Genomic DNA, 27,988 nt, shown 5'->3' on the forward strand with positions numbered 1-27,988 from the left:
TTAACATGATTTCCACGTCCTTTTACATGTTTCCCTTTGCTTTTGCAGGGGGCAAGCCCCCTGCACCCTTGTGGGGATCGTTGCACCCCTCCCACAACCCCCACCACTTGGATATACTGACCAGTAGTGTAATGCTGTAAGTGTACTTAGTTCCCTAGTTCCCATGTGTTTGTCTTGTCTAAAATTGTCATTATTATAGTTTAACTGCAACCTAGAAGTGTAATACTGCATGACACTATAACGTTAAATCTTCACCCAAAGGAAGTGTATATTTAGACAGTGGCATGCTATGCATGTTAGCCCCGAGCATGATGCATACAATGAATGTAGATGAGCAGCTGAGTTAGTGTCACTGGCTAATATGCATGGCATGTCAATCCTGCCTTATTTCATATTTAGCTTCACTCGTCAATCATTTAGATCACGCCCACTCCTGCGCGAAACTGAAGGTGAGCCAGTAAAGTACAACATCGCCAAAAAAAGTAATAAAACTGTTTGCGAGACTCTGGAAAATACAAAGCGATCGGCTCTTTAGGAATAGTTCTAGCTGCTGATGGCCCTCCCCCCACCAACTGCAGTGGCAGAAACATGAGGGGTTAGGGAAAGCTGCATCAGAGAACCAAGAAGTTGTGTATTTTTTGTGGCTTCCCCCCACCTTTTTGAATGTGTCAATAGCTCTATTATCACTCACCAAGGTGAATAAAAGGGAAACGTATAAATGTCTAGTGAGCTGCAAACTGCTATGCAGGCTTAGGCAAGGCATTTTCATGCACTAGGTGACAGTTTCATTTCATTTTACTTGCATTTCAGCTGTTCTCCATGGTCATAGTGCCCTAGTTCCTGTCTGCTCTCTTCTACAAACTGTACTGAAGTGCGTACAGTGTTTATGCTTATAGATGACCTTGTGTCAGCTTAAAGACGTGGTAAACAGCATACGTTCTGACCATCTTTTCCAAGACAAAGCAAGTTTTACCATCTGCTACTTATACCATTTTTTAAGGAATTCCCCAGCTGATTTAAAAGCAATGAAACATAAAGTTTTAAATCAGTGGTAGCAAATTAAGCATCTTGAATTAAAAATAAGCAACAGCAGCGACTGCAGAAAAAGTAAGGTTGTGTAAAATCTTACCATGATGGTAGATGTCCTTGCCTTCACCGCTGCAGTATTCAAAACTTATGGGGATTCCTTGCCATGAAACTTGTCTTCCAGCCAGTCTACCAAAGCCTACCATCACTTTAAGGTATGCTGAATGTCACCTAAACACTGCTCAACAGGGGTGTAGATCATAAAGGTGATGTTCAGGTGTACCATCCACAGAACTGATTGCCTCAGTTGGAACAGCAGTACAAGGAAAACAATACAGAACCTGCACATTCAGGAAGGAAAAAGAATTAGGGGGATGGAGGGAGGGAGGGAATACTGCAGCAGTGAAGGTTTTACACAGCTGTACTATGTCCTTACATTCACCGCTGAATATAAGGTTGCCACCCGTCCCGTTGTCAGCGGGACACTCACGGGTTGAGGCCTCTCATCCCGCTTCCCGCAGTCACCGAACGTGGGACTTTAAAAGTCCCGTTTTTCCCCTTTTCGCGATCGCGAATTCAATTGCCGTGGAAAAACCGAAAATACTTCCGGTTTTTCCACGGCAATGTGGCTACATCGCCACCCGGACCTGCAGTTAGAGGGATTCCCTGCTAGGTCCGGGTGGTAATGCAGCACAGTAATTGGCTGCAGGGATTGGAGGGGGCGGGAACTTGCTCAGAAGAGCCCCATAAAGGTCGCAGCTGTAGAGCACTAAGCTCTACAGCAGCTGCGAAGATCTGATTCTATTTCTCCAGCCAGCTCAGCCAGCCAGGAAAGAAGCCAGCCAGCCAGCCAGCCAAGAAGCCAGCCAGCCAGCCAGCCAGCCAGCCAGCCAGCTAGCTGCGAAGATCTGACTCTATTTCTCCAGCCAGCCCAGCCAGGAAAAAAGCCAGCCAAGAAGCCAGCCAGCCAGGAAAGAAGCCAGCCAGCCAGGAAAGAAGCCAGCAAGGGAGCCTGCCAGCCAGCCCAGCCACTACTTGAACAACCAACTAGCCATTCCAGCAGGAAGGAAGCAAGCTAGCCCAGCAATAACTGTGGCTTTAGTTATTTAAAATAGGAATAGTGTGCTTTATTTAAGTTTTTAATGTTTAGAGGTAGATGGGGATGTAGTATGCAGTATTTAAATCTGTGCAGTGATTATTTTGAGACTTTTGAGTACTAGTTTAAAATGGGAATATATTGTGGTTTAATTTTTTTAATGTTTAGAGGTAGATGGTGGGTGCAGTACGCAGTATTTAAATCTGTGCAGTGGTTATTTTGATATTTCTGAGTAGTAGTTTTTAAAGATATAAAACCTGAATGTATATGTAATTGTTATTATTCTTGGGGGTATGATTTGGAAGCATTACTTTTAAAAGGCTGAACTGTGTATAGAAGTTGTTTGTTTCTGTTGGGGGGCAGTGAAATATAAATTTAGTGTGACGCATTTCTATTGTCTTAGCTTTTTCTGGGTATTGTCTGTTTGCAGATAGAAAATGTTCGAGCATAGTTTGTACTTTTTTGTATGGAAATGTGCGCAATTTAATGCTGTTTTCAGGAAGTTATGATATACTGTTTAGGTAATTTTTCCTGTTAGTTCCTGCAAGTCCATGTGTATATGGTACAAGTCTACCTTTTGAGGGGGAATGTTAACAGTTAATGTAATTAATTTATTATTCTAGTAGGTACATGTTGCCAATTTACTGAAGCTGTTTCAAGATTGTTTTCATTTATACATATAAATGTGTGCATTTAACTTATTATGCATTTTTAATAAGGTTAAAATGTACTGCTTTGCTTGTAATGTGAATATGGGTGTGTTGCTTTTACTTGGGCCTGTTTATTGCATTGTTGTGCTGGATAAATTACTCTTAATTGCTATGTTTTGAGTTAAAAGGAGCCCATGGAGTCTGCTGTACATTGTAGTTTATATTACTTCTCTTGCAAGAAGTATTTTTAAAAGTTAAAATGTTTATGGACTTTCCCATTTAATTTTTTTTGTGGATGGATGCTCAGAAGTTAATGCAATGTATTTGAGATTGTGCTAAACCATGTCGTTGTTACAGGGTAGTTTGCGTTTATAAGTAGCAAAGTTTGTATTTGGTGTTTTAGTGATGTCTTCAACATACTTATGTACTGTTTTCATTATAATCCGATTACGACCAGTGCTGCTGTTGGGCATGTTCATTAATAGATCATTGCGCTGTGTAAATTAGTGCCATACATTTCTTTTAACTGCTGTGGTCAAAAGCTAAATCAGGTCTATGGTATCAACATGTGGTTACCTTTTTTTGTCTTGAGGTGTGAGGTGGGCATGTTCAGTGGTAAAAATAATGCATTTCATTTTCTACAAGCTGTATTAATGTTAGTTTTCAATGGCCAAAATGCCCCCTACATTACCTCCTTTACTATTTGACCTTTTTCAAACTGTTTGTAAACTCTTTTGCTCCATTCCTCGGTTGTTTCGCATGCCAATGTTTTTCAAGCCAGTTCTTTCGCATGCCAATGTTTTTCGAGCCAGTTCTTTCACATGCCAATGTTTTTCGAGCCAGTTCTTTCGCATGTCAATGTTTTTCAAGCCAGTTCTTTCGCATGCCAATGTTTTTTGAGCCAGTTCTTTTGTGTGCCAATGTTTTTCAAGCCAGTTCTTTCACATGCCAATGTTTTTCAAGCCAGTTTTTTCGCATGCCAATGTTTTTCGAGCCAGTTCTTTTGTGTGCCAATGTTTTTCAAGCCAGTTCTTTCACATGCCAATGTTTTTCAAGCCAGCATGCCAATGTTTTTTGAGCCAGTTCTTTCATGTGCCAATGTTTTTTGAGCCAGTTCTTTCATGTGCCAATGTTTTTCGAGCCAGTTCTTTCATGTGCCAATGTTTTTCGAGCCAGTTCTTTCGTGTGCCAATGTTTTTTGAGCCAGTTTTTTGTGTGCCAATGTTTTTTAAGCCAGTTCATTTGTGCTGTGCAGCAGTATGTTACTGCACCCTACTAACACAGTGTTGGTAAATATGTTCCATATCAGGTAAGTACAGATTCAAGCATGAAGAGAGCAGCAGTTTCATCACAGTCAACCAGCAGCAAGAGAATGTGCAAGTGGCAGGACGTTTGGAAAACAGAATTTGACTGGATCGAGAGATGCACTGATGTCAAAGCATTCTGCAGATACTGCAAGAGAGAATTTCTAGTGACCCACGGTGGAAGAAATGATGTTGCACAACATGAGGCAACTGAACAACATAAGACTGCCATTCTTCAAGCTAAATCCACTCACCTGATGACAAAGTGGGCAAGGAACGCAAACCTTGAGGGACCAGAACTTAGGATCATTGCAGCAGAAGCCTCTGAGGTTTTCCATGCTGTTAAGCACAATATTTCGTATAACAGCTTGGACTGTGCAGTAAAGTTGGCCAGCCAGTTGTACAGTGACTCAGACACTGCAAAGAAACTATCTTGTGGCAGAACCAAGGCTGAAGCCATAGTTGAAAATGTTTTGGGACCACATTCATTGGAATGCCTCCTGTATGACCTTCAAAAACCAGGTACTTCATTTGCAATTTCATCCGATGCTTCCAACAAGGGGAACATAAAATTATTTCCCCTTGTTGTGAGGTATTTTTCTAAAGAAGAAGGGGTGGTGAATGGCCTTTTGGACTTCTATGAAGACCCTGATGAATCGGCACAGGCTATTTCACAGCAAATTTCCAACATTATGGAAAGGCACTCCTTGCCCTGGAACCATATTTCAGCTTATGGGACTGATAATGCCAGTGTGAACTATGGGAAGAAATCTGGTGTATATACCAGATTAAAAGAAAAGTGCCCATCACTCCAGAAGGCTAACTGTGTTGCCCATATCATTCACAATGCAGCCAAAAAAGCTGCAGCACAACTACCATATGACGTGGAAGCATTTGTAATGAGACTTTTCAGCCACTTCTCAGGTTCGGCCACAAGAACCAGAGACTTGAAAGACTTCTTTGAGTTTTGTGGCATGGAATTTGAGAGTCTGTTAAGACATGTGCCAACAAGGTGGCTGTCACTACTCCCAGCCATTGAAAGAGTAGTGAAAAATCTCCCAGTGCTTCAGTCCTATTTCCTCTCTCAGGGAGAAGAGGAGACCCCCCGGCAGATATGGCAGTACTTTTCAGCTAATGAACATGGTGAGAATGAATTGCCTATGCTGCACCAGTACTATTTGCACTTTCTCTGTGCTGTTCTTGTTGATTTTAATGAACATATAAGTACATTAGAAAAATCAGCACTTACTGCCATGGAAACTTTTTGTGTAATGGTCTCTCTGAAGCAAAAACTGCAGGCAAGAGCTGAAGGTGCTTTCTTTGGAGGGGAAACGTAGGGCACTTATGAGCACATTAGACAGCACTTCTTCTAACAAACTGAAAAGAGACTTCATTCTGTTCTTGGAGACAGCAGTGAAATACCTGGAGCAGTGGTTTGATTATACTGAAAGCAACTACTTGTTTACACTATCTAAATTATCTCTAAATGAGCCATTTGCCTTCAGTGACTTGCTTAATGTGACCACTACCCTGAGTCTGCAGGATGTAGATGAAGATTGTCTTTTTAGGGACTACTTGGCAATTAGGCCCTCTCTCGAATAGTTATGTAACACAAGCTTGACCCCAGGAGAGAAGTGGCTGAGGCTTTTCAAAGAAGGGCCTGAACTGACTACACTCTATCCGGTAATTGCTAGGGTTTTATCTATACCACCCTCAAACGCATTTGCAGAAAGAGTTTTTTCATTGGTGAAATGTAAATGGACAGATGTGCGAAACCGATGTAGTGTGGACTTGTTAAAAGCTGAACTAATGATGAGTGTAAATTACCGGATGAAATGTTGTGACTTTTACTCAAATATTGTTTCAAATCGGGCCCTTCTTCAAGCCATAAAATCAAATTCAAAATACACTTTTAAAAAAAAGTGATTTATTGTACTAGTGTGCAGTTCGTAATTTTGTGTTTTTCTTTGTTTAGCATTAATTTGCTAGGGTGCATATGTAGTTTTGTGTTTTTTCTTTGCTTTAGCTTTAATTGACAATAAGTCTTAATTTTATTCTCGGCTTGTATGTGGTATGTAGAATTTTTTTAAGTATTCTTTCTGAATAGCAATGGTTGGTTTATGAATTTTTTAACTTTTTAAATAAACAAGTGTCTGTTTAATGAGTAGTGTGTTTTTTATTCCTTTAAAGTTTATTTATTGTTACAACTGATTAGTGGGTGTTTGCAGTAATAGTTCACTTCATTTAAATGGTTTGAGTTTTCAGTATGCTGTAATGTCACAATGTTGCATCCATAACTAATACTGCATCTCCTTTAACAACTCTGGTGATGTCGTGGTGGGGGTGTGGCCAGTGTCATGTTGGCCACACCTCTATCCTTTTGACCACACCCCCATGTCCCACTTTGCCCTTGTTAAAAGGTGGCAACCCTGGCTGAATATCTGTAACTTATTGGAGAGTGCCAAAGCCCTAGTGGCATGAGCATTTACAGAAGAAGGAAAACTCTCAATATGAAGAGTGTAACAAAAAGAAATAGCCTTTGAAATCCAAGTAGAAATAGTTTGTTGGAAACAGCCAGTCCTAAAGATCTAGGATGAAAGGAAACAAACAACTGATCAGATTTTCTGATAGCTTTAGTGAAATGGACTGATGCAAACAAATCAATGGTTAAAAATAGCGTTCAGACTGCAAATTAGTTCTACACCTGAACGTCACCTTTATGTCCTGTGCTACACAAGGAGTGTTTAGGTGACGTTCAACATTACTTAAAGCAATGATGGGCTTTGGTAGACTGGCTGGCAGCGGGCTTCACGACAGGAAATCTCCATAGATTATGAATACTTTAGTGATGAATGTAAGTACATCTTCTGTGACAGTTCTAGGATGAAACAGCAATCGCAAACTAAGCAAAAAGATACAACAGAGACAGAGGCAAAGCACTGTTACCTGATGGAAAAGAAACTGATGCACTCCTGTACACTACTGCTGTCCTGCAGAATTTAAGAGCTACATTAGAAAAACAAGCTTGTTGTACAGCAGAAGTGATCAAAACAAGTTCCTGCAGTTACTCATGTGCTTTTAAACAATAGAGATGTAAACAGAGTCTAAACATTGATGACATCACATTGTGGGTGGCACCACTCATGTGTAGGAGTAGTGATGTCAGAATGAGGGTGGGAATAACAAAAAAAAAAAGAAAAAAATGTATATTCCACTATGGCCATGACACGACCAAAAGTGTGACAACAACTGTGGTTTCCCGATCGCAAGATGCAGCATATACCTTCCTGTCAGTTAATGTACGCTGCTGGGACATCATAAGTGACAACAATTGTTGGAGTTATTTATTATCATTACAGGTTCTCTGGATTGATCCTCAGTTGGGGTGCCTTCTGCGTGGAGTCTGCATGTCCTACCTGTGGTTGTGTGGGTTGCCTCCAGGTGCTCCGGTTTCCTCCCACATCCTAAAGACATGCTGTAGGTGGATTGGACACTCTAAATTGGCCCTAGGTGTGAGTGCGTGCATGTGTGTGCCTTCTGTGGAAGGTTGGGTGCCGGGCTGGCAACTCGACACTGTAAACTCCACTGCCAATCATGAGTGGACAGGTTATCCTCTGTGACAACCCATAACCGGGAAAAGCCGAAAGAAGAAGAAGAAGACAGTGGATTTATTTTTAAGATGGGGATTGACAGATAAAGAATGAACAAATGAGCAGCAAGATGATATTTAAAGCAGAGGGTATTGTTCTCCTTTAAGTAATACAACTTTCAGTGTTTCCTGAGTGATTTCCATTTGTCTTGCTGGTTGGGGTTCTTCTCATATCACAGTTTCTGGATATAGTTTTTTTCAAAAAGACTAGGTTTTGAAATGTTTCTATAATTAAGCAGTTCTATAAGACAAAACAAATCACATGCATTTTTATATTTGTAGGAAGCTTCAGAATCCATTATTCTTGCTTGGTTGACTTTTATTGAGTAGCTTGCATTGTTTGCTGTTTATTTTAAAACAGAAGTAGAATTTTTTCCCAGGAATAAGTCATTGTTGAATTTCAAGAGGCTAATATATATTATCATATTATAAGATGATGACAGTGTGAGAAGTTATGAAATTATGCCTAAAGAACAGCCCTATATCCACATATATAGTAACAGCTATCAGGTTTGTGTGTGATCATATGTTACACTGGGAGAGACTGTAATACGAAGAGCGTAATAAATACGTTTGAGACTTGTACTGTTCAACATTTATTGCATACTATAACCTTTTACCAGCTGTTAGCAGATAGGATGTAATATATTCTTTTACTAGAAGCAGGAAGTAATGTGTGTGTGTGTGTGTGTGTGTGTGTGTGTGTGTATATATATATATATATATATATATATATATATACTATAAATTAAGCACAGCTAACTATGATATAAACCAATCTGCATATTAATAAGATGGCTAGCCCTTATCAATGCATTTCCATAAGGGAGTGTTCAAAGTTTCTTGTGTTACCAGGCACATATATTATGTGTCAGCTCTTTTTATTTCTTATTTATGTTATCTTAGTAAACATACACCACATTCATTTAATGCACATTGTAACCAGCATATTACTAGTAATACTCCATAATGAATTAGAGGAAAATGTTCTTGTACAAGACATCCCATTACATGTTCAATGATGTAATTTAGCCTGTTTCAGCTTAATTTTAATTGCAGCACAAAATATATATGAAAATAGGTTTTAAAAGGGCAAATGCACATTAACTATTCACTTAGAATAATAATAACCTGTTCAGTAATATCTAACAAGGGTTAAATGTAAAAAGATGATCACAGGTAAGCAACAAGCAATATTGCATTGACTCATGCAAATGCCGTTTTCTGATGCCTCACAGCAAGAAGCAATAGCTAAAAATAGGCAACAAGAATGTTTATTTCACAGGATTACAAACACAAAGTACTATGTCTGCATGTGGATGTTGCAGCACAAAGGAGGCATTTCATTAATTTTCAGGAAAAAGTGAAACAATAATCACAGTGAAACTTTATATACAGTCTGGTGTTGGTTATTTTGCAATGCACTGTTTTCTGATACTACACAGTGAGAAGCAGTATCCAAACCTAGGCAGGAGGAATATTTCATTTTATTTCACATGATTACAATTGGTGACATTTTTATGTACTAGATATTAAAGATTTGGATAAAATATTACTATTACAGTCTGGAGAAAAACTGTATTAATTATGAATGGTAAATGCAGTTATAAAAGCCAGTTTGTATGAGGTGCACAAAAGTTAACATATCACAGCCAAAAATAGCACTGTTGCTCAGAAGGATGATGCCTGATGGGTTCCATTGCATGACCTATAACCTTGTACAGTTGGTATACTTTGTGAATTCCAGGATACACCCCGGCTCACTTCTCCTTTGTGTCTTTCATCAAAGTATATCCTGCTTTCATAAAATGGCACCCATTTCATTGAGTAACTTAGTGAAGATAAAGCAGTAAATATATGTTAAAGCAGATTTCACTGAGGTGAAGTGTTGTGAAATTATGCCAGCACTGGCCTAGGAAAATGCTGTTAACATTTTGAGCACATTTGATTATTTGGGTTGCTAAACCATTTTACAGTGTAGTGTTTTATGTGGTCATCTATCATAATGTGATCCCAGAAAAGCAAGCAAAAATTAATACAAACCATTGAAACCAAACAAACGTTAGGGCCCCCAAGAAGAAACTGCTACTTAAAAAAAAATCAATACTTTTAATTCATAATCAAAATAATAAAAGAGTAACCGTTGTAAGCTCTTTCATTCACAACTCCTTACATGAACTTCTTCAGACAATCTAAACCAGGTGGTAACTCAATTTACAGTAATACAAAAACATTACTTTGCCCTGTTTTAAAAAAGCTTAAGTGTTACTTTGAATACCAGTAAATATACATACCAATCATCACCTTAGATTTATTCTTTCCAAATAACACGAGCCTGATTCAAACCATTACCTTATTTTGTATTATTGTATTTTTTAGTTATAGTTAACCTATTGATGCAGTTTATGATGAGTAGCTGTATATATTATGAACTATTTACATTTTGAACATTTGATTTTCTTATCTGTTTAAAAATAGGAGGGAAAACTATGACACTGAATTACCTGATAAGGTAATGGTGAATTTAAATTGAGTTACCGTCTGGTTTAGATTGTCTGAAGAATTTCATGTAATCAGTTATGAATGAAAGCACTTACAGCAGTTACCATTTTATTATTTTGATTATGAATTAAAAGTGTTGAATTTTTAAGTAGCAGTGATCCACTTTAATCTGCTAGTGATCTTTGCCACAAGTAACAAAATATTCTGGTTTTGTCAGTAACTGGTGAACAGAGAGACATGATCTCACAGCTCTTTATTTCCTTGTCCATTAATAGCTGCTCTTATTTCTCAGCATTTAATGGTGAAAAGTCTCTGTGAATATTAATAATCTGTTTCTTTTCTTTTGGTTACATGTTAAATTTATATTGTATGTTGATAACTACATATATATATATATATATATATATATATATATATATATATATATATATATATATATATATATATATATATACATGCATGTTGGAGCACTGCAGACTTTGTGTGTTTCATTCCCAGATTAATACAATGTTATCACTCACTGCTACCATTATTTTCCATAAGATACAATGTATCACTCATGGCTAGAAACATTATTTTCCCTATACATGTTTTTAATTACTGACACGACAATGGACTTACCCACTGTTTTGCATATCTCCTGTTGTATTAGATTAGACCTTCCTGACTTTCAGCACTGTAAGTGCTACAAACATCTTATAGGTTCATAGGTAGGTACTAGGCTATCTGCCCAAAGGCATTTATAAGTCTAGCTGGAAAGTGGTGGCTTTCGCTGCCCCATTAGATTAGTTCCCTCTGCTTCTGTCCAGCAGAGCCATTGAAGTGCTCCCCAGGGTATACTTTCTGTTTCCGATCCACTCGTCAAGGTTTCTCTTGAAGAGGGTTAGCTAGGAGCTCTGCCTAATGTAGATTGGAATCCTGTTCCAGAGCATGGGAAGTCTCTGGGACAGGAATCTATCCCTCCAGCATGTCTTATTTATTGTTGTCGTGAGGTTTAGATCCCTAGAGCGTGTGGTTCAAGAGGATATGGTTTTCTGTAGGTGGAGCATGTCCATCAATTAGGGGTTGGACATGGCCTTGTATGTCAGGCAAAGATCACCTCTGAGTAGGTGGTATGCCACCGAGTACAGCTGGAGTTTCTTCAGTCGAGCTGCATAGGGCATCTGTTTGAGGCCAGTGATCCTCTTGGTGAGGTTTTTCTGTGGTCTTTCCAGCTGTTGCAGATGTCTTGTAAGGTACATCTCAAATGGGGCGTTGTACTCTATGATGGGTCTGATGAGTGATGTGTAAAGGGGCACAATGACCTCCTTTGATCTGGATGCAAACCCTTTTGTGATTAGGTGGGCCACATAGAGGGATTTTTTTAACCACTTTGGCAATGTGATTGTCAAAAGAGAGGTTAATATCCACTTGGGTCCCCAGATCCCTTAGTATGTCTTCCATATTTAGGGGGCTACCACCTATGTGGTAGTTTGGGGGTACTATGTTTTTTCCAAATGGGATGACTATGCACATTTTGGCATTTAGCTTGAGGCCATGGTTTGACACCAGGTATCTGTCTCAGTGAGACCATTTTGGAGGATGTCTGTGTCAGCTGGAGAGTCAATTATAGCCCCTAGTTTGCAGTCATCTGTGAAGTCAGTCAGTTATAGCCCTCCTGTGCTTGCCTGTATCTCTGAGAAGTATATGCTGAACAGGAGGGGTCCTTGGACTGAGCCCTGGGGAATGCCACTTGTAACTGGTTTAGAGTCAGACCTAGCTGCCGCAACTTTTACCACGTGGGTTATGTCCGTGAGCCAGTTGGCAACCCATCTTGTGACGTAGGGGTTTATGTTCAGGCTGGTGAGCTTGTCTATAATACCTGAATGGGGAATGGTGTCAAAGGCCTTTGCGAGGTCTAGGCAGGCTGTGTGGACCACCTTTCTCTCATCTATAGCCTTGGTAACTGTCTCAAAAAAGTCCACCAGGTTTAGGAGGCATGATCTGCCCTTCACAAAGCCGAACTGGGTAGGGTCCAGTGTTTGGAGGTTCCCAATGTCTCTGTTAATGAGATCCATGATGATGCATTCCATAACTTTGCAGACCAAGCTAGTCAGGCTTATAGGGTGATAGTTCCTGGGGTCTGTTGTGGCTCCTCCTTTGTGGTGCAGAATAACCATTGCTGTGCACCACTCTATGGGCATGTAGCCTGTGGAGAGGCTGAGTTTTAACAGTGTGTTTAGGTGAGGGGTTAGTTTATCTTTGAGCTTGTGTAGGACACAGCCTAAGACACCTTCCAGTCCCATTGATGCTGTGGTTTTGGCTTTGGAGAGGGCTGTTTTAATCTGTTTGTGATTTTAGGGGCACTACATTCTTCTAAAAAACAAAGCACGTAAACAGCGAGACAACAAATAATATGTAAAAGATATTTACTTAAGCGATTTTCGTCAAGCCAAATGCCTGACGGGTGGGAGGTTGGCATAATGGTTAAGGTATTTGCCTTATAAACTAAAGGTGCAGGGTTTGATTCTCACACAGGGTAATTGGCTAGGCTTAGAAATGGCCCACAAAGGCAGTTAGCCTAGTACTAATCTATGAATCTATGAATCTATGACTTCTTCAGAGGAAATGACATAGTGACAATTATCTTTCAAATTTATATAGTCATCTTAATTAACCAGAAATCAAGCCTGCTACTCCTATTTCTGGTTAATTAAGATGACTATATAAATTTGAAATATAATTGTCACTATGTCATTTCCTCTGAAGAAGTCAGGCATTTGGCTTGACGAAAAGCACTTAAGTAAATATCTTTTACATATTATTTGTTGTCGCACTACATTCTTTTGGTATGGTTATGGGCCCTTTTGGGGGTGAGAGGGGGTGAAGTTTACACTGAACCTGTCTGCTAGGATATTGGCGATATCAGTCAGTTCAGTGCATTTTGTGCCATTCTGCACTAACTCTGAGCAGATCTGAGAATAGCCACTTAGATTCTTGACATAGCTAAAGAATGCCTTATGGTTATCTTTGGAGTCCTTATCAATTTTTCTTTCAAAGCTAGCCTTGGATAATTTTATGAGGGATCATAGTTTCTTGCTGATACTGATCAGGCATGTCTTCCCTTCATGGGATTTTACTCTTTTCTGTACTAGTTTCCTCCTTCTATTGTATAGCTTGTTTATGGCAGGGGTCCACCAGACTGGTTTCCTTTTCTTGGAGGAGCGAGTCTTGGTTTTGCTTGGTATAGCATGATCCATGCATTCTTGTAGGTGTCCGTAGAGTGCATTTGTAAAGGAATTTGCAGCTTGGACAGCATTATCCTTTATCATGGGGGCTTTGAAACATCCCACCTCGGTCTTAAGTGACGTGAAGTTGCTTTTGAAAGGTTTTTCATGGTGGTTTCTTTGACTGGGGATGGGGGCGGAATGTGGATATCCAGTGTCATTAGTTTGTGGTCAGATCTAACCAGCAAGGGGTTGACCTCCAGTGTGGAACACCGATCGCCCATGTTAGTGATGACCAGGTCCAATATGTTGTCACCTCTGGTGGGGGTGTTGACCAGTTGATCCAGGGTGTTACAGTTTATAAATTCTAGGAAATGTTGGGTAAGGGAGTTAGTACTTGAGTAGTTCTCCCAGTTAATGTTTAGGTAATTGAAATCACCCAATATCAAGGTGTTTGGTAGGACCTTTATGATTCCCAGTGTTTTCTGAAATGCGGAATGAGGGTCCTCGGACATAGTGGGTGATTTATAGCAAGCTACAATTTGGATTGCAGTTTTGCCCATTGTTAGTTGCACGTGGATGATCTCTGAAGCATCATGCTGTGCCACTAACCTGGAGGTCTGGGTATCCTTGATGAATATCGATACGTCCCCACCTTTTGTATTTCGGTCCGGGTTTTGGGGCCGAAATGTATGGTATGAGTTGTAGACTGGTAGTGCTGGGGTGCCCTCTGGAGCCTTAAACCAGGTTTCTGTTACTGCACATATATCAGTTTTCTCCATACTGAGGAGTGCCTCGAGTGTGTGCATTTTGAGATTTAGACTTCTGACATTGAGTAGTATTACCCTCAGTTTTTTGTTACTTGTGCTATTTACGGCGGTGGGTTTGTCTTTTGAGCCTTGCCTAAAAAAAGGCAGTATGGGGGTGGCAAGGGCCTTGGCTAGTATTCAAAAGCGTAAGGGTAACAGGTGCAAGCCATCTCTAGCGAAGCAGAGTGGTTTATCGAGCATGTCATCCCAGGCTGACAGACACTGGATCCCCTTTGAATGAAACCAGAAGCTTAGCCAATTGCTGAAATTGATAATTATTTCTTTATACCGTGGTATCATTCTTGGTGAGGGTAGAATGCTACTCAGGGTCAGGCTCATACTGGTCTGGGCTACGTGATCAGAGAGCTCCTCCATGTCTCTTTTCATGTAGTCCAGGGAGGCACGGCTCAGGTCATTAACACCAACATGGACAATGACAGAGTTGTATTTGTATTTGGTCTGGAGTGACCTAAGTGCTTGTGTTATGTGACAGATCCTGGCACACGACAGGCAGCTAACAGTAACCTTCTCCTTGTTCAGTCTAGTGAGTGGGATGTCAGTGTACCTGACTACAGAGTCACCTATTACTAGTGTATTGGGTATGCTATTTTGCCTTAAGGGCTGCGATTGCATGGCACACTAGTTTTGTGAAGTATGTGTTTCATGGTTTGTGTTGGGGGGTGGAGGTTGCTTGGATGTCTGCTTTGGAGGTCTCTGTTGCTTTTACAGATTTTTATTTAGAGCCTCCGAGTATGTTTTTGTGTATTTATGTGTGTTTTTTTGCCGGTGCTGGTTTCATAGGTCTATGTGAGACTGGTGGTGTGATGCAAGTAATTCCTTTCTCCTCTTGACTGCCTGGTCCAGTCTTGGGTTGAGAGAGCTTAGCCTCTAGCTTGGCTGTATAATTGCATATCTTGCATTACCTCATAATTCTCACAGCTTGAATAATGGTAGCATAATTTTCATTCCTGGTAAGGGTTTTGCATTTTTCCAAGAAGAATATATATATATAGTGTGTGTGTGTGTGTGTGTGTGTGTGTGTGTGTGTGTGTGTGTGTGTGTGTGTGTGTGTGTGTGTGTGTGTGTGTGACAAATTTTGTAAATAATAAGCTAAGAAAGCAAAACATCTATTATGTATTCTTTGTTGGATGGGTGGGCTGGACTTGTGACCATTTTCAGCCATGACCCAGGTGCAGAAGACACAAAAGTGCAAGCAAAAAATTCAAATGCAATGTTTTAAAAATTAGACAACTACAGAACATTTGGTTATATAACGTTTGCAAAAGCTAAAATCCTCAGTTGTCTGACCATCTAAAACTATTTTATATACCAAAGATTCATGTCAATGCAGTGATACCTGTACAGTAAAGTTCCTACTGTAGAGGAACTGGAGTCAGGATAGAAAAGAGAAGGATTGCTTGAGAAATGGAGATAACTGAAAGGGATGAAAGAATCATTTAAAGTAAAGGAAGAGTTTGTGAGTACTGGAGTTGGTAGAGTCATTCATTGATTGGAGCAGGATGTATTGGTGAAGTACTGCAACTGGAAGATGAATTATAAGTTACATTTAAATATTTATAAGTTGTGTGATAAGAATCTTTATTAGTTATGGTTTATGTATAAAAATACGTATGAGATAGAGGAGAATAACTCATAACTACTTCAATGTAAGAGAAGATGGTGTACAGACAGCTGATCTAGAAAACTTGACTGAACATTTTCTATCTGACATTTTGGTAGCATATATTTTCACTATAATAATCTGTATTTTAATTGACTGGAGCAGGGTGTGTTAGTGCACAACTACAACTGGAAGATGAATTGTGAGTTATTTATAATAGAGGGAACTCCTTCAGTTATGTGATAATCTTTATTAGTTAGTGCTTATGTGCAAAAATAGCTATGAGGAGTACAGCTCATATATAATCTAAAAAATGTAACCTAACATTTTCCATGTACCATTTTGGTAGTATACATCTTTCACTAGAATAGTTTATATTTTAATACATTTGTAAGACTAAATATTCACTGTTTTGTGATGTTACTTTATCTGTCTTTGTTGAGAATGTCACCCTGTTTCCTAAAATTGCATTGTTACAGAATATGAAATATATTTCCATAGCTGTAATATCTATAAGACACTAAAGCTGTATAAAGACAGGTGTTCTTGGAGTCTGACATACATTTTTTGGTTTTTCTGCATGGCTTGTATTTTAGTACATTTTTTTCGATTAAATGCAGAATTACTGTTTTTTTAGAAAGTTACAGTTCAGAACGTTCATTCTTTCTTCCCACCATTTCCTTTACTTTATCAGGGAGTGTCTCCATCCAGAACGCCACTCTTTTCTCCTTAAAGTGTGCTGCTCTGCTTGGCTTTATGTTTAGCTGCATGTACTCCTCTCTGGAATCATATGCTGGCCAATGTAAGAGACCTTCTCCATTAGGGGATCTGCAAGGAAGAATATACTGCCATTTTAAATTTGAAAATAAAATGGGTTTATAAAATCTATTTAGTCTAAATGTAACAGTCTTAAAAGTACCGAAATACAATTGTAATTGACTCCATCTGATGTAATTTTAAATAAAAGTCAGTCTTTTGATAAAGTGCCATCAGTGATATAAATGTTGGCAGCAAAAAGGCCTTACCCAGTATATGCAAAGTTACTCCAATATTTCATAATCATTTTGCTGAATGATTTTTCTTCTTCAGTTGAATTTTCTGTAGGGAAGACAAAACAAAAGATTATGTAACATCGCTGTTTAGTAAACAATAATGTTATTTAGTAACAATAATTAGTAAAAGTTATATTGTATAATTGAAAACAAGATCTGTTTTGTCTTTTTGTGAAATGAATGATTATTGCTTCAAACATGGGCTGGAAATTGCTGTCTGAGCACTTATTTATTTAGGCTGACTATGTGCGTAAGCCGTTTGATATCAATAAATTTATCTTATACTCTAACAAGCTCTGTGCTTACTCACTTGTATACACTAACAAGCTCTATGCTTACTCTCTTGTTAGTATATGAGATAAAGTTCTTGACATACATGTCTTGTATCCTTAGTGCAGACGATTATGTTTGGGTCAGTAGGGTATGGTTTAAGATAACTTTTCATTTCATAAATTTTCATGATACACCACTGTCACTTTCCCAAGTGGAAATGCATTCTAATGATCACAGAATGAAAACTGCAGTAAACTTAAAAAGAAAAGTCAGGGGAGGTTGGCATAATGGTTAAGGTGTTTACTTTACAAACACAAGGTGGAGGGTTTGATTCTCACATGGGGCAATTGGCTAGGCTTAAAATGGCCCACAAGGGCAGTTAGCCTAGTAGTAATCTATGAATCTATGAAAAAGTCCAGTTCCTAACCTTAAAGATTGAAATGAGGATTGGTTAAAGAGCAGATGACGTAAGTAAACTGGTAATAAACAATGCCAGGACACTCCTCTTTTACAGTTTCCCATAATTGCAGCACTTCACCACCATGGAGGCATATTATTTTATGTTTATTCTCTTTCTGAAAATGTTGAGGGTTTATTGCATTGCTCATCACATAACTGTGTATTTACTTTATGCTCATTTTAAAGACTATTTGTCATTAGTTAACAAACTAAGAATTTTAGCTAGGGACAATTATTTCCATTTTAGACATAAAAACAGATTCCCTTTATAGCATCATGAGAAGGGACTAAATGATGTGAGCTATTTTTGCCTTGTAATGAACATATTATATGGTGCTAAACATCTGTTGAGTTCTTATTTACTTTGAGTTAAATGGCATACCTCTCAAGAGTAACTCATTATGAGGAACATTTCTCATTTTGTGTCTTAAAAATTCCATATTCCTCACAGTTCCACATTGGAAGAAAGGGCTATCACCATTCACTATTAAGAATGTACAGTAAATAATATTGAATTATGTCAGCTGATCAAAAGAACTTTCTCTAGGTGCAAAGTAATACATTTAACTATCCTCAGAGAATTCTAACTGATGTTAATAATCTGCTAGAAAGTGTTCCACATTTTACTAATTTGGCCACATTATGGGCAAGAATGCTTCACATTTTGGTGATGAAAGGTTTAAAGCCATGTCAGGGTGAAGTATACCTCATTCATGCTAACTTCTGTATAGGTTATGTGAAAGAGAGTTGCACTCATGATTTTTTCATTCAAAATGCAATGATTACTTATTTTCAGTAGACTGAATGGCACCCTTTTTATATTTTGCTACAATGCCAAGGAGTTTGAATCGTTTACACAGAGACAAAAAGTTTTGAAGTTTTACCATGCAAACTGACTTTTCAAAAGTGAATTATTTAAATGTGTTATTCGAATTAAAGGATACTATTTTCATGAAAACGACAAGAAACACAGTGTCATATGATTTTCTTACTAAACACTCTTGTTTTATTTTAACTTGAAAAAGCTCACCCATATGCATAATACATATTAACTAAAAGAAAAGAGATGAAAGAGTGAACAAAATGTCACTAAAAACCACTCAAGGTTCACTCCGGAGACCAAATAAGGGTATGAGACCCAAAAACAACTTGATAATGATAAAAATAACAGTTCAATATGATGAACAAAACGTGACCATAAAGGATGAAAAAAAATGATTTAGTTTAATAACGCTTGTTGTAACAAAAGTGCGTTTTCGAATGTCTTCGTCAGAAAAAACACGATATCACATATGTGATATCGTGTTTTTTCTGACGAAGACATTCGTGTTTTTTCTGACGAAGACATTCGAAAACGCACTTTTGTTACAACAAGCGTTATTAAACTAAATCATTTTTTTTCATCCTTTATGGTCACGTTTTGTTCATCATATTGAACTGTTATTTTTATCATTATCAAGTTGTTTTTGGGTCTCATACCCTTATTTGGTCTCCGGAGTGAATCTTGAGTGGATATTAACTAAAAGATTATGTAGCAGTTAGGGATTTTTTTTTCATTATTCATTTTTTTTCAAGCTGCCAATGAAATCAGCAACTAAATTTCAATTAAAGAAATTATTTACAAGGCCCAGAAAGTTATCACTTTAATATAACAGACTTCTACGAAAATCATATATTTTGTAATGCACTGTTTGCCTCATACGTATAATGGTAGAGACATTGCAATAAAATGTACTTATTTTATTGACAAAGGTTAAGTCCTTCACCGGCTTTTGCCAGAACTATCAACTTTTTCTTATACTAAGAATGATCATACCAGTTAGTCTCAGCTATAACTAAATACCATAATGGAGCTCGATACTTCAGGTGTGTTTGTAAAGAAATTTGGATGCTTTTATATTTTGCCAGGGAAAAGAAATATCAAAATATGGAAGAGTTTTCAGATTTAAATCTAGTTTTGGTTGTAATTTATTGGCAGTTATTGATTTTTTTGAAATGTTTATGCTTTCCCTGTGCATTTTCTGTTTGTAAATCATCTGAGGAATTTCATTTTTATGTTATCATGCATATATATGACAGAAGGAAGTGTCTGCTAATGAGTCAAGCAGATCAACATTTTAGCCTGATTTTAGTAAAAAAGAAGACTTTCAGTTTAGTGAGTTGTTTTGGGGCATCCAATATGCTTACTAATGTAGCAAAAAAAAAGTACTAGAGAGGAAAGCACCTTATTTTACATTAGAATTTGAGACTTTGTAACCAAATAGTCTCAGTTATGACTCAATTTGGAATTTTTTTTTTGTAAAAACTTTGTTATGAGTGTGTTGTCACAGCTCTTTTCACAAATGATTACAATTATTATTTTTTTCTATGATCCAGTGTCTATAAATGTTAATTGATGAAATACTGTCAAACTGATAATATGTGCTAGCAGGATCTTTGTTAATGATTATAACAAATGGCTGTAGATATGTTAAGTGAAGACAGATGCTATCTCTTTAATGGTCAGTAGACCATTTACTTGTAAAGAATTTGCCATTAATATCATACCTCTCAACCTGGAAACATCAAAAATCTGGACAAGGCCTATGAAAAATAGGTACAAATCTGTACGCTGATTAACATATAATTTGCATACATAATTATGTAACCCCGCCCACTCCAGTGGAATTGTGGGGTGCCAACGTTCAAACACAAACTGAAGAACAGATAACCAAAAATGGCACCAGAGTCCCCCTGCAGCCATTGCAATGTACCATTACCTGGTTAATTTGCCCTATTTACCATAAACACTATAATGTGCTTACTGCTTTACTTCTACAATATTTAGATTAATTTAAAACGTTTATTTTATATTTTATAGCATAAACACTACTGGACCTCTGCTAAACAAAGCAATACAGTCTCACATCTCACAATGAAAATAGACTTAGCATTATAACTACTCTGCCCTTGAAACTCACATTCATTGAAACAGCATTGAAACCCACAAAGAAAATGCATCTGGCCAGTGGTAAGATTAGCTTTGGGTTGTTTTCAAATCATAGGCCCCCTTGTACACAAAACATTACATGTGTTCTTTGATACATTTTCCAGACAATATTAAAGTATATTCCTTGTATAATACAGCATACTTGCAACAGTGCGTTTTAAATTTATTGTTTTGAACACCTTTACTGTTGTAAGCAATGAAACAAAGTGCATGAACCAATATTTGACTAAACTGCCCAGTTCAGAACATTTCCATCATAAAAGTATGAATAATGTCTACAATCCACCAGTATCAGTAAAGTAAATATGCACAATCTCTGCAGAAGTAAAAGTCACATAATATTTCCACATTAAAGAAATATGTAACTAATGAAGAGGTTGCTGCTAGCAAACAACTTAATATTTCATTGTTTCATCTACAAATAACATGCATGTTGCCCTTGAGATATAAATTGCCTATGTTGCATAAAAAATAATAAGCTAGTAATATTACAACAGGGAATGGATGGTAAACTGATAACAGGCTCATAATTACTAGCCATCTCTGCCAAAGAGAACATTCTCAGGACTGCAAAGTACAAGAGAGTGCAGTATCAGCAATCTACATGCTGTGGGAGTAGAACCCACAGCCTTCTATATCAAAAGTAAGTATTCGACCCATCATACTACTGAGTCTACTGACAACACAAACACACTTACTATAAACAGCACTATACTCCTCTCCCCCTGAAGACCTATCCAGCATAAGAAATCTGGAAATAACCAAAAATTTATTGGGAAGGGGACAACAGACCAAAACAAGGGACACGTTTTAAACATTGCTTGTATGACACTTTGTGTTACCAAGCATGCATTTCCTGAAAGACAGGAAGACTGAAACTTAAATGGCAATGATTTAGTGAATTTAGTTCTCATTGGATTTGCCAGAAAACAAAATTTTAAGAGAAACAGACCAAAAGTATTTATGAGCCAACATTCCAGACAGTCTCTCTCAGACACTTTCTGCTGCAGCTGTTAAGTAAACCAAAAGCAGTTTGTTAAATAAGTAAAGCACACATTGCCCAACCTGCAAGTCAATATGAACATTAAAGCATAGTTTCTCCTGCAGCAGTAAAATCAAAATAAAAGCAGTCTCTGTTAAAGCACACACTTTCTTGCCTGTAAGCCAATATGTACATGAAAGCACATGTTCTCCTGCAGCCGTTAAAATACAAGTAAAATTAAAGCAGTTTCTCTAAGTAGAGAGAGCACAGCACACACCCTTGCCTGTAAGCCAAGTTAGCCAACGTGAACATGAAAGCACATTTTCTCCTGCAGCCATTAAAATACAATAAAACGAAAGCAATTTCTGTTAAATAAGCAAGGCAAGCTTAGCACACACTTTCAGTTCCTGTAAGCCAAGCCAATAAGACTCACTGAGCCCTAAATAAGAGACAGTATTTAAACCAAGTTAAGGTCCAGGTGGACAGTAACTATCTTATAACACTTTGTTTTGTAGAATTCACCATACATAGTAAAGTGATACTCTGAAATAATAGCAGACACTATCAGATTTTTAAGAAGAAAATATATTAACACTTTGCAAGATGTACTTATTTTTGTTTTAGATCATAGCATACATTGTACTCATTAAAACCAGTAACAGAAAGACTATCTTTACTGTCTTACTCAACATTATAACTAACTGAGATCCTAACATTGCATACCTCTATCATATAATGTTTCAAGTTCTTTTAACAAATTATTTGGACCGTCAAAATTATTGCTGTTACATGGAAGAACTGTTTCATTTACTGGTTAAATTTAATGGTTTACACAGACAAATATGCACACATCAACTGTTGTACAAACTGTGAAGAATTCTTATTACTGTAAATTCATTATCGGACTAACCTATCTTGAAAACGTTGTGCAACACTTAGCCTTGCCATATGTTTCAGTCTGTCAGTTTCACACTGGTGTGATCTTTTTTTTCTAATGTGTGTGTCTTTATTTAGAAAACACTCTTAATAAGAGTGACATGTTTATTGCAGTCTAGTACATGAAACTGGATCAAATGCTTTTGCTAGATCCAATAATATAGAAGGCACTAGTTTACCTGCATCCGGACCCTGGTTGCCATTAATCCTTCCTGAACAGCGATTCCCGCTGTTAACTTAATTCTGCTTCGCGGCCCGGCTGCCATTAATCCTGAACAGTCAGTCAGCATGCAATTCCCCCCGACTCGGCGAACAACAGCTTACAATTCCCGGCTACCATTAATCCCATCTCGGCGATTCCCGGCCCCGCTGTTAGCTTAATTCTGCTTCGCGACCCGCCAGCTTGCAATTCCCGCCGTTAACGTAATTCAAGCCAGCCGGAAATTATGATGCGAGCTCCTTGAGCTCGATTCCGACTGGCTGGTAGCCTGATGGCGCTGACATCATTGCACACGCGATGACGTCAGCACCGACAGCGCGAAAGTTTGAAAAAAGTTAAAGAAAAATCGGAAATGAAGGGGTGCCACTTGGGAATCGTGGCACCCCTTCATTTTGACCCCAAAACTCGGTAAAATCCAAGTAATTCGGAACGGTTGGGAGGTCTGATTAATATACAGAAAAAGAGAAGTACATATTTTTCTTCTATTTAATTTGGAACTGTGTTGGACTTGCAGAGTATCACCATTCTGATGTGACACCTTTCAGAAATGATAAAATTCTCTCCATCAGTGATTACGTGATTTTACCTACAATTGGTGGCAATGTTTCATATTAGTAGTTTTCATCCCGTTACATCCATCTATTTAGATAGCTACATGTGTGTGTGTGTGTGTGTGTGTGTGTGTGTGTGTGTGTGTGTGTGTGTGTGTGTGTGTGTGTGTGTGTGTGTGTGTGTGTGTGCGTATGTGTGTGTATTTCTGTCTCTCTCTTATATACATATACATAAATACAGAGAGAGAGAGATTGATACATGGGTCCATTATAATGTGGAGATACACATGGTCAAATCTGTGCTTTGGTGGAGTTGATTGTTGCAGATATTCTGTGCTGTGTGTTTCTTTTGGTATAGAATAGTAAAAACAATACTGTAACATTCACTTAACACATCTATGTTTTTAGCAGTGAAAGTGTGTGTGCTCTTCATAAATCACTTTCATTGCTGCGTAGTACATGTGAATATTTCCTTTAGATTAATTTACGCTGGTTTTGGTTTCTAGCATGGTGGGTGTTCTGTGTGAGATCATACTTAGTGGGTTACGGGACTTTGTCTTTATCCACACTATTGTGTGATCTGTACATTGGTATATTAAAGTAGGGAGGTATATTTTGTTTTATGTTATATTGCAAAGTGGAATTAGTGAAATTTGACATTGTAGTATAGACATTTACATCTATCTGTACATATATATATATATATATATATATATATATATATATATACCCACACACACGCACACGTACACACACACACACATACATACATATATATATATATATATATATATATATATATATATATATATATATATAAAATTGATATATGGGTGTATTTAAAATAAGAAAAACTGTCAAATTTCAACATCTGTTTTATCAACATAAACAGACGGTTGACAGGTGTGCGAGATCAACAATACCAGGGGTTGGTGAATATGCTCCATCTTCAGGGATTTGTGATCTCTGAATTAGTATATATACTTAGGGGGGGTACAGGAAGGCTTGTCCTCCTGCAATAAACACTGCTTCCAAGTTTGCATCTCCTAGGTTATGCTTCAAGCCTGCACAGTAACCTGTTTATGTTGGGAATGTTAATTTTTACAGGTTTATATTTGGGAATTTTGGTGTAGTTAAGTACACCCATGTTTTGTGTGTGTGTGTGTGTGTGTGTGTGTGTGTGTGTGTGTGTGTGTGTGTGTGTGTGTGTGTGTGTATGTGTCTATCAGATTATATGCAAATAATGATTGATAAACCAACTTACTGAAATGCTAAGTAACAGAATAACAGAATAAGTAGAAGTTAAATAAAGACTCCTCCAGGGGGCAAAGCCTATCTGCTAAATATAGCATTCTTACAGTAAATTAATGCAAACTCTTTTAGACTATTTACATTTTCATCAGCAAATAAGTATTCATGCCATATAAACAGATGAACATTTTCAGAACTTAAAAACATATCGACTATAATTACCAAGGTTTTCTGGTTAGATGCATGTAGTGTGACTCAAACCCTGCTTCTAAATTATTTATTTAACATTTATTGACCTAGAATGTCAGACTAGGACAGAGCCTATTTTCACAGCAGGCCTGGGGAGAAACGTTTCAGACACATGTCTTTAGAATGAAGAAAAAACCCAAAGCAACTGGAGGAAACCCATGCAAATGCAGGAGGACATGCAGACTCTGCACAGAAGGCACTCCTGCTGAGAATCAAACTGGAGAATCTCTTGCTGTGAGTTGACAAGTTAACCGCTGCACCACTGCACTGGTCTTGCTGCTCCTTTAATTAAACCTGTTAGTACCTTAATGTGTGTACAGCAGTACATTAAGAAATTCATGAGAATTATATTTACAGGGTGCATTTTATGATGTTTTCTAGGATTATACTGAGGGAATTTTACTGAGCTTCTCTTGCTAATTTTTGTGCCATGTAGTTCTTTATCAGTTTTAGTATACTAATCTGGCATACTTTGGTATATAGTGTTAATCGTACTTGCATAATTTTATTCCTTAGTACATGCTTTTTTGTTAACACTTGACAGTCATTGCTACTAATAAGGCTCTTCTGTCTTAGGGGCCCCCTCTTGGCTCTTCACCCTTTTGATTATTTTTCTGTTGATTCACTTATCTACCGCATCCGGGTGCAGGTGGATTCTTTTCTACATACCCTAACAAGAGGATCAAAGTGTGATGGGGATCCTTCCTGCTTTGTGGCAGTACCTTGGGTGATAGATTGTCATCTATGACCACTAACTAGGATCTTTACTATTTTAATACTCTCTAGGGCTGTTATATAATACTGGGTTGATCAGAAATAAACCTAATGCTATATCAGACTTGCTGTGTATAATCAGCTTTGTCTTCCTCATGGAGATTTCATCTGATAGCTGGTCAGAGCCTTGCCTTGAGTCTTACATCCCACAGGGTCACTGTGTAATACAGTGTCCAAGGCAGTGGAATACTGGTGGAGGAGTGGCAGTTTTGTTGTTCATCATATCCGGATCTGAAAGGGCAAAGGCTGGGAAATCTAACACTGAAGAATATGCCCCGAATGCAAGAGCGAACTTCCTCATATTCATTGTGAACCATCTGCCAGCTTACCTGGGTGCGTTTCTGTACAAGATCTTAAATCTCCTGACTGGTATAGTTCATCAGTCTTTCAGGTGGCTGTCCTAGGAGGAATTTGATGCCTGGATGAATTTCTAGCCCTAAGACAGTGCCATGAATCTTTTAGAGTTGTTAGAAAGTGTTGCCTTTGCTGAGGCAGTTCCCACTGATTAGTCAAAAGACCTAATTATCCAGCTTGGCCTTTGAACCCAGGAGTTTGTTGGTGGAGCCTGTCTCCTGGCTGGACAATTACCTGGTTGTCTTCATGGTCAGCCTTCCTCCAATTAAGCCTTATAATGTGGAGCTGATCAAACAAAGGGATTTAATGCCTATAAACTAAAACATCCTCAGCATAATCCTAAACCTGTTCCTAGATGAGTTCATTGTGTAGGGTCCAGTTAAACTGTTGTTGGCTTCTAACAATGCTAATGCTGGTGTTTTGTATCAGATCAGCTCAGTTAGTGCACAATCCTATGGATACAATATGAAGCCCACAATAGTTTAAACATGAGATGATGATGATGACTAGATTATGGCACAGGTTGAAATGAAGATGGAGTATGTCATGTCTTCTTAAGGACAGTCTTGTTTTCAATGGCCAGACAAAGCCCTCAATTGGATCTAAAAAGACTCTAATGTATCTGATCATTCAAGAGCTCTCATGTGTGTGAATGATAGGCTGTGCAGCCTGGCCTGTTTGGTTACCCATGTGAAGATTGTGTGAAGACAGATGAAGGCTGTCAGCCTAGCCAGTTAGAATTTTGGAGATAATTCTGTCATCTGTAAATATTAATGTAAACCACAGGCTTGTTGTCTTAAATGGTAAAAATAGTGCTACATGTGGAACTGGAAAAAATGTAACAACCGTGCACTCTACTGACCAAGTAAACCATGTTGTGACCCTTTGATGTTAAAACTTGAAGCCACTGAGTCTAGAGTGAGGCATCCTGCCTATTGTTTTAAGGCCAGAGTTAATGGCCAAAATTTGCATGTATAAATGTCCTTTATTGTTCTGGTTTCTGCCCAGAGGTGAAGAATGTAAATGTAGTTTCTGTTAGCCTGGGAACCTAGGGAAGTGTGAAGAATTATGTAATGTGAACCAGGAATGTGATTTTTAACAACAGAGAGAATCAGAGAGCATTAAGCATTTTTATCTTGACCATCCAACTCATCAGCACTGTATTGCTCTATATGTAACTTTATTTTAGACTTGTGTTTTCCCTTAAAAATAGCTAGAAACTAGAAAGATTAGACTAAGTGTTTTTCTGTGATGTCAAAACTGTACTACTGAATTATTTTAAGTATTTCTCTGTGATCTCTGAACTCTCGACTAGCACTGTGTAGTAAAAAGTATTGTCTTGTGTTTTGTCTATTTGTTATTAAATATTTATAAAACCTTTCAATGGTGGCTGTTTTTGCAGAGATAATTTAAGCTCTTTAGAGTACTTGCATACCTTTGGTAAAATTGTACGAAGCCACTCCTATAGTTTTAGCCCTGGGCTATACTACCAATTGGTTAATAATATTACACAGTAATAATTAGACACCCTTTTAAGAGCCTTTGCGTAGCTGATAAATATTAGTGGGTGGTGCCAGCTGGTACTACAGTATAGTCTGGGAAAAAGGGGCATAGCTGGAGAACCTGTGCCAGCCTTCCCCAGGAGTGTCTGTGTGGTTATATAAACTCATCTCAAAGTGTGTGTGTGTGTGTGTGTGTGTGTGTGTGTGTGTGTGTGTGTGTGTGTGTGTGTGTGTGTGTGTGTGTGTGTGTGTGTGTGTGTGTGAGCTACTTGGGCAGGGACACGAAGCACTGGTTGGACAAAGAGGGTGCTGGAGGTTTTAGCTTGCCCACTGGGTTGAGATCTGGACCCTATAGCTGTGTCAGTGGGGAGTCTTATTGGGGACCTGGAGAGCAAAGGAGCAACCAGCCCAGGACTGACTGTGATCTCTATGTGCTCTTAAGGGAAATTTGCACTTTACTGTGTGTGTTTGTTATCCTTTCCTCCTATATGAGATGCCACTCATTGGTGTTAGTGGTGAGGACTGAGGCCTTG

At 38.1% G+C, this 27,988-nt stretch overlaps 1 protein-coding gene across 1 annotated transcript in view; it reads right to left on the reverse strand.

The window, feature by feature from the left end:
• Positions 1-16,098: 16,098 nt before the first annotated feature.
• Positions 16,099-27,988, reverse strand: part of LOC122810348 (carboxylesterase 5A-like) — a 384,579-nt gene continuing 372,689 nt past the window's right edge. Inside the window, exons 12-13 of the mRNA XM_044081929.1 lie at positions 16,889-16,961; positions 16,099-16,691 (exon numbers count right to left, since the gene is read on the reverse strand). Of these exons, the coding sequence (XP_043937864.1) occupies positions 16,505-16,691; positions 16,889-16,961 (260 nt within the window). The 3' untranslated portion in view covers positions 16,099-16,504. The remainder of the gene's footprint in view (positions 16,692-16,888; positions 16,962-27,988) is intronic.

Source organism: Protopterus annectens, chromosome 8.part1, assembly GCF_019279795.1.
Source record: "Protopterus annectens isolate FY-2018-M chromosome 8.part1, PAN1.0, whole genome shotgun sequence".
NCBI lineage: Eukaryota > Metazoa > Chordata > Ceratodontiformes > Protopteridae > Protopterus > Protopterus annectens.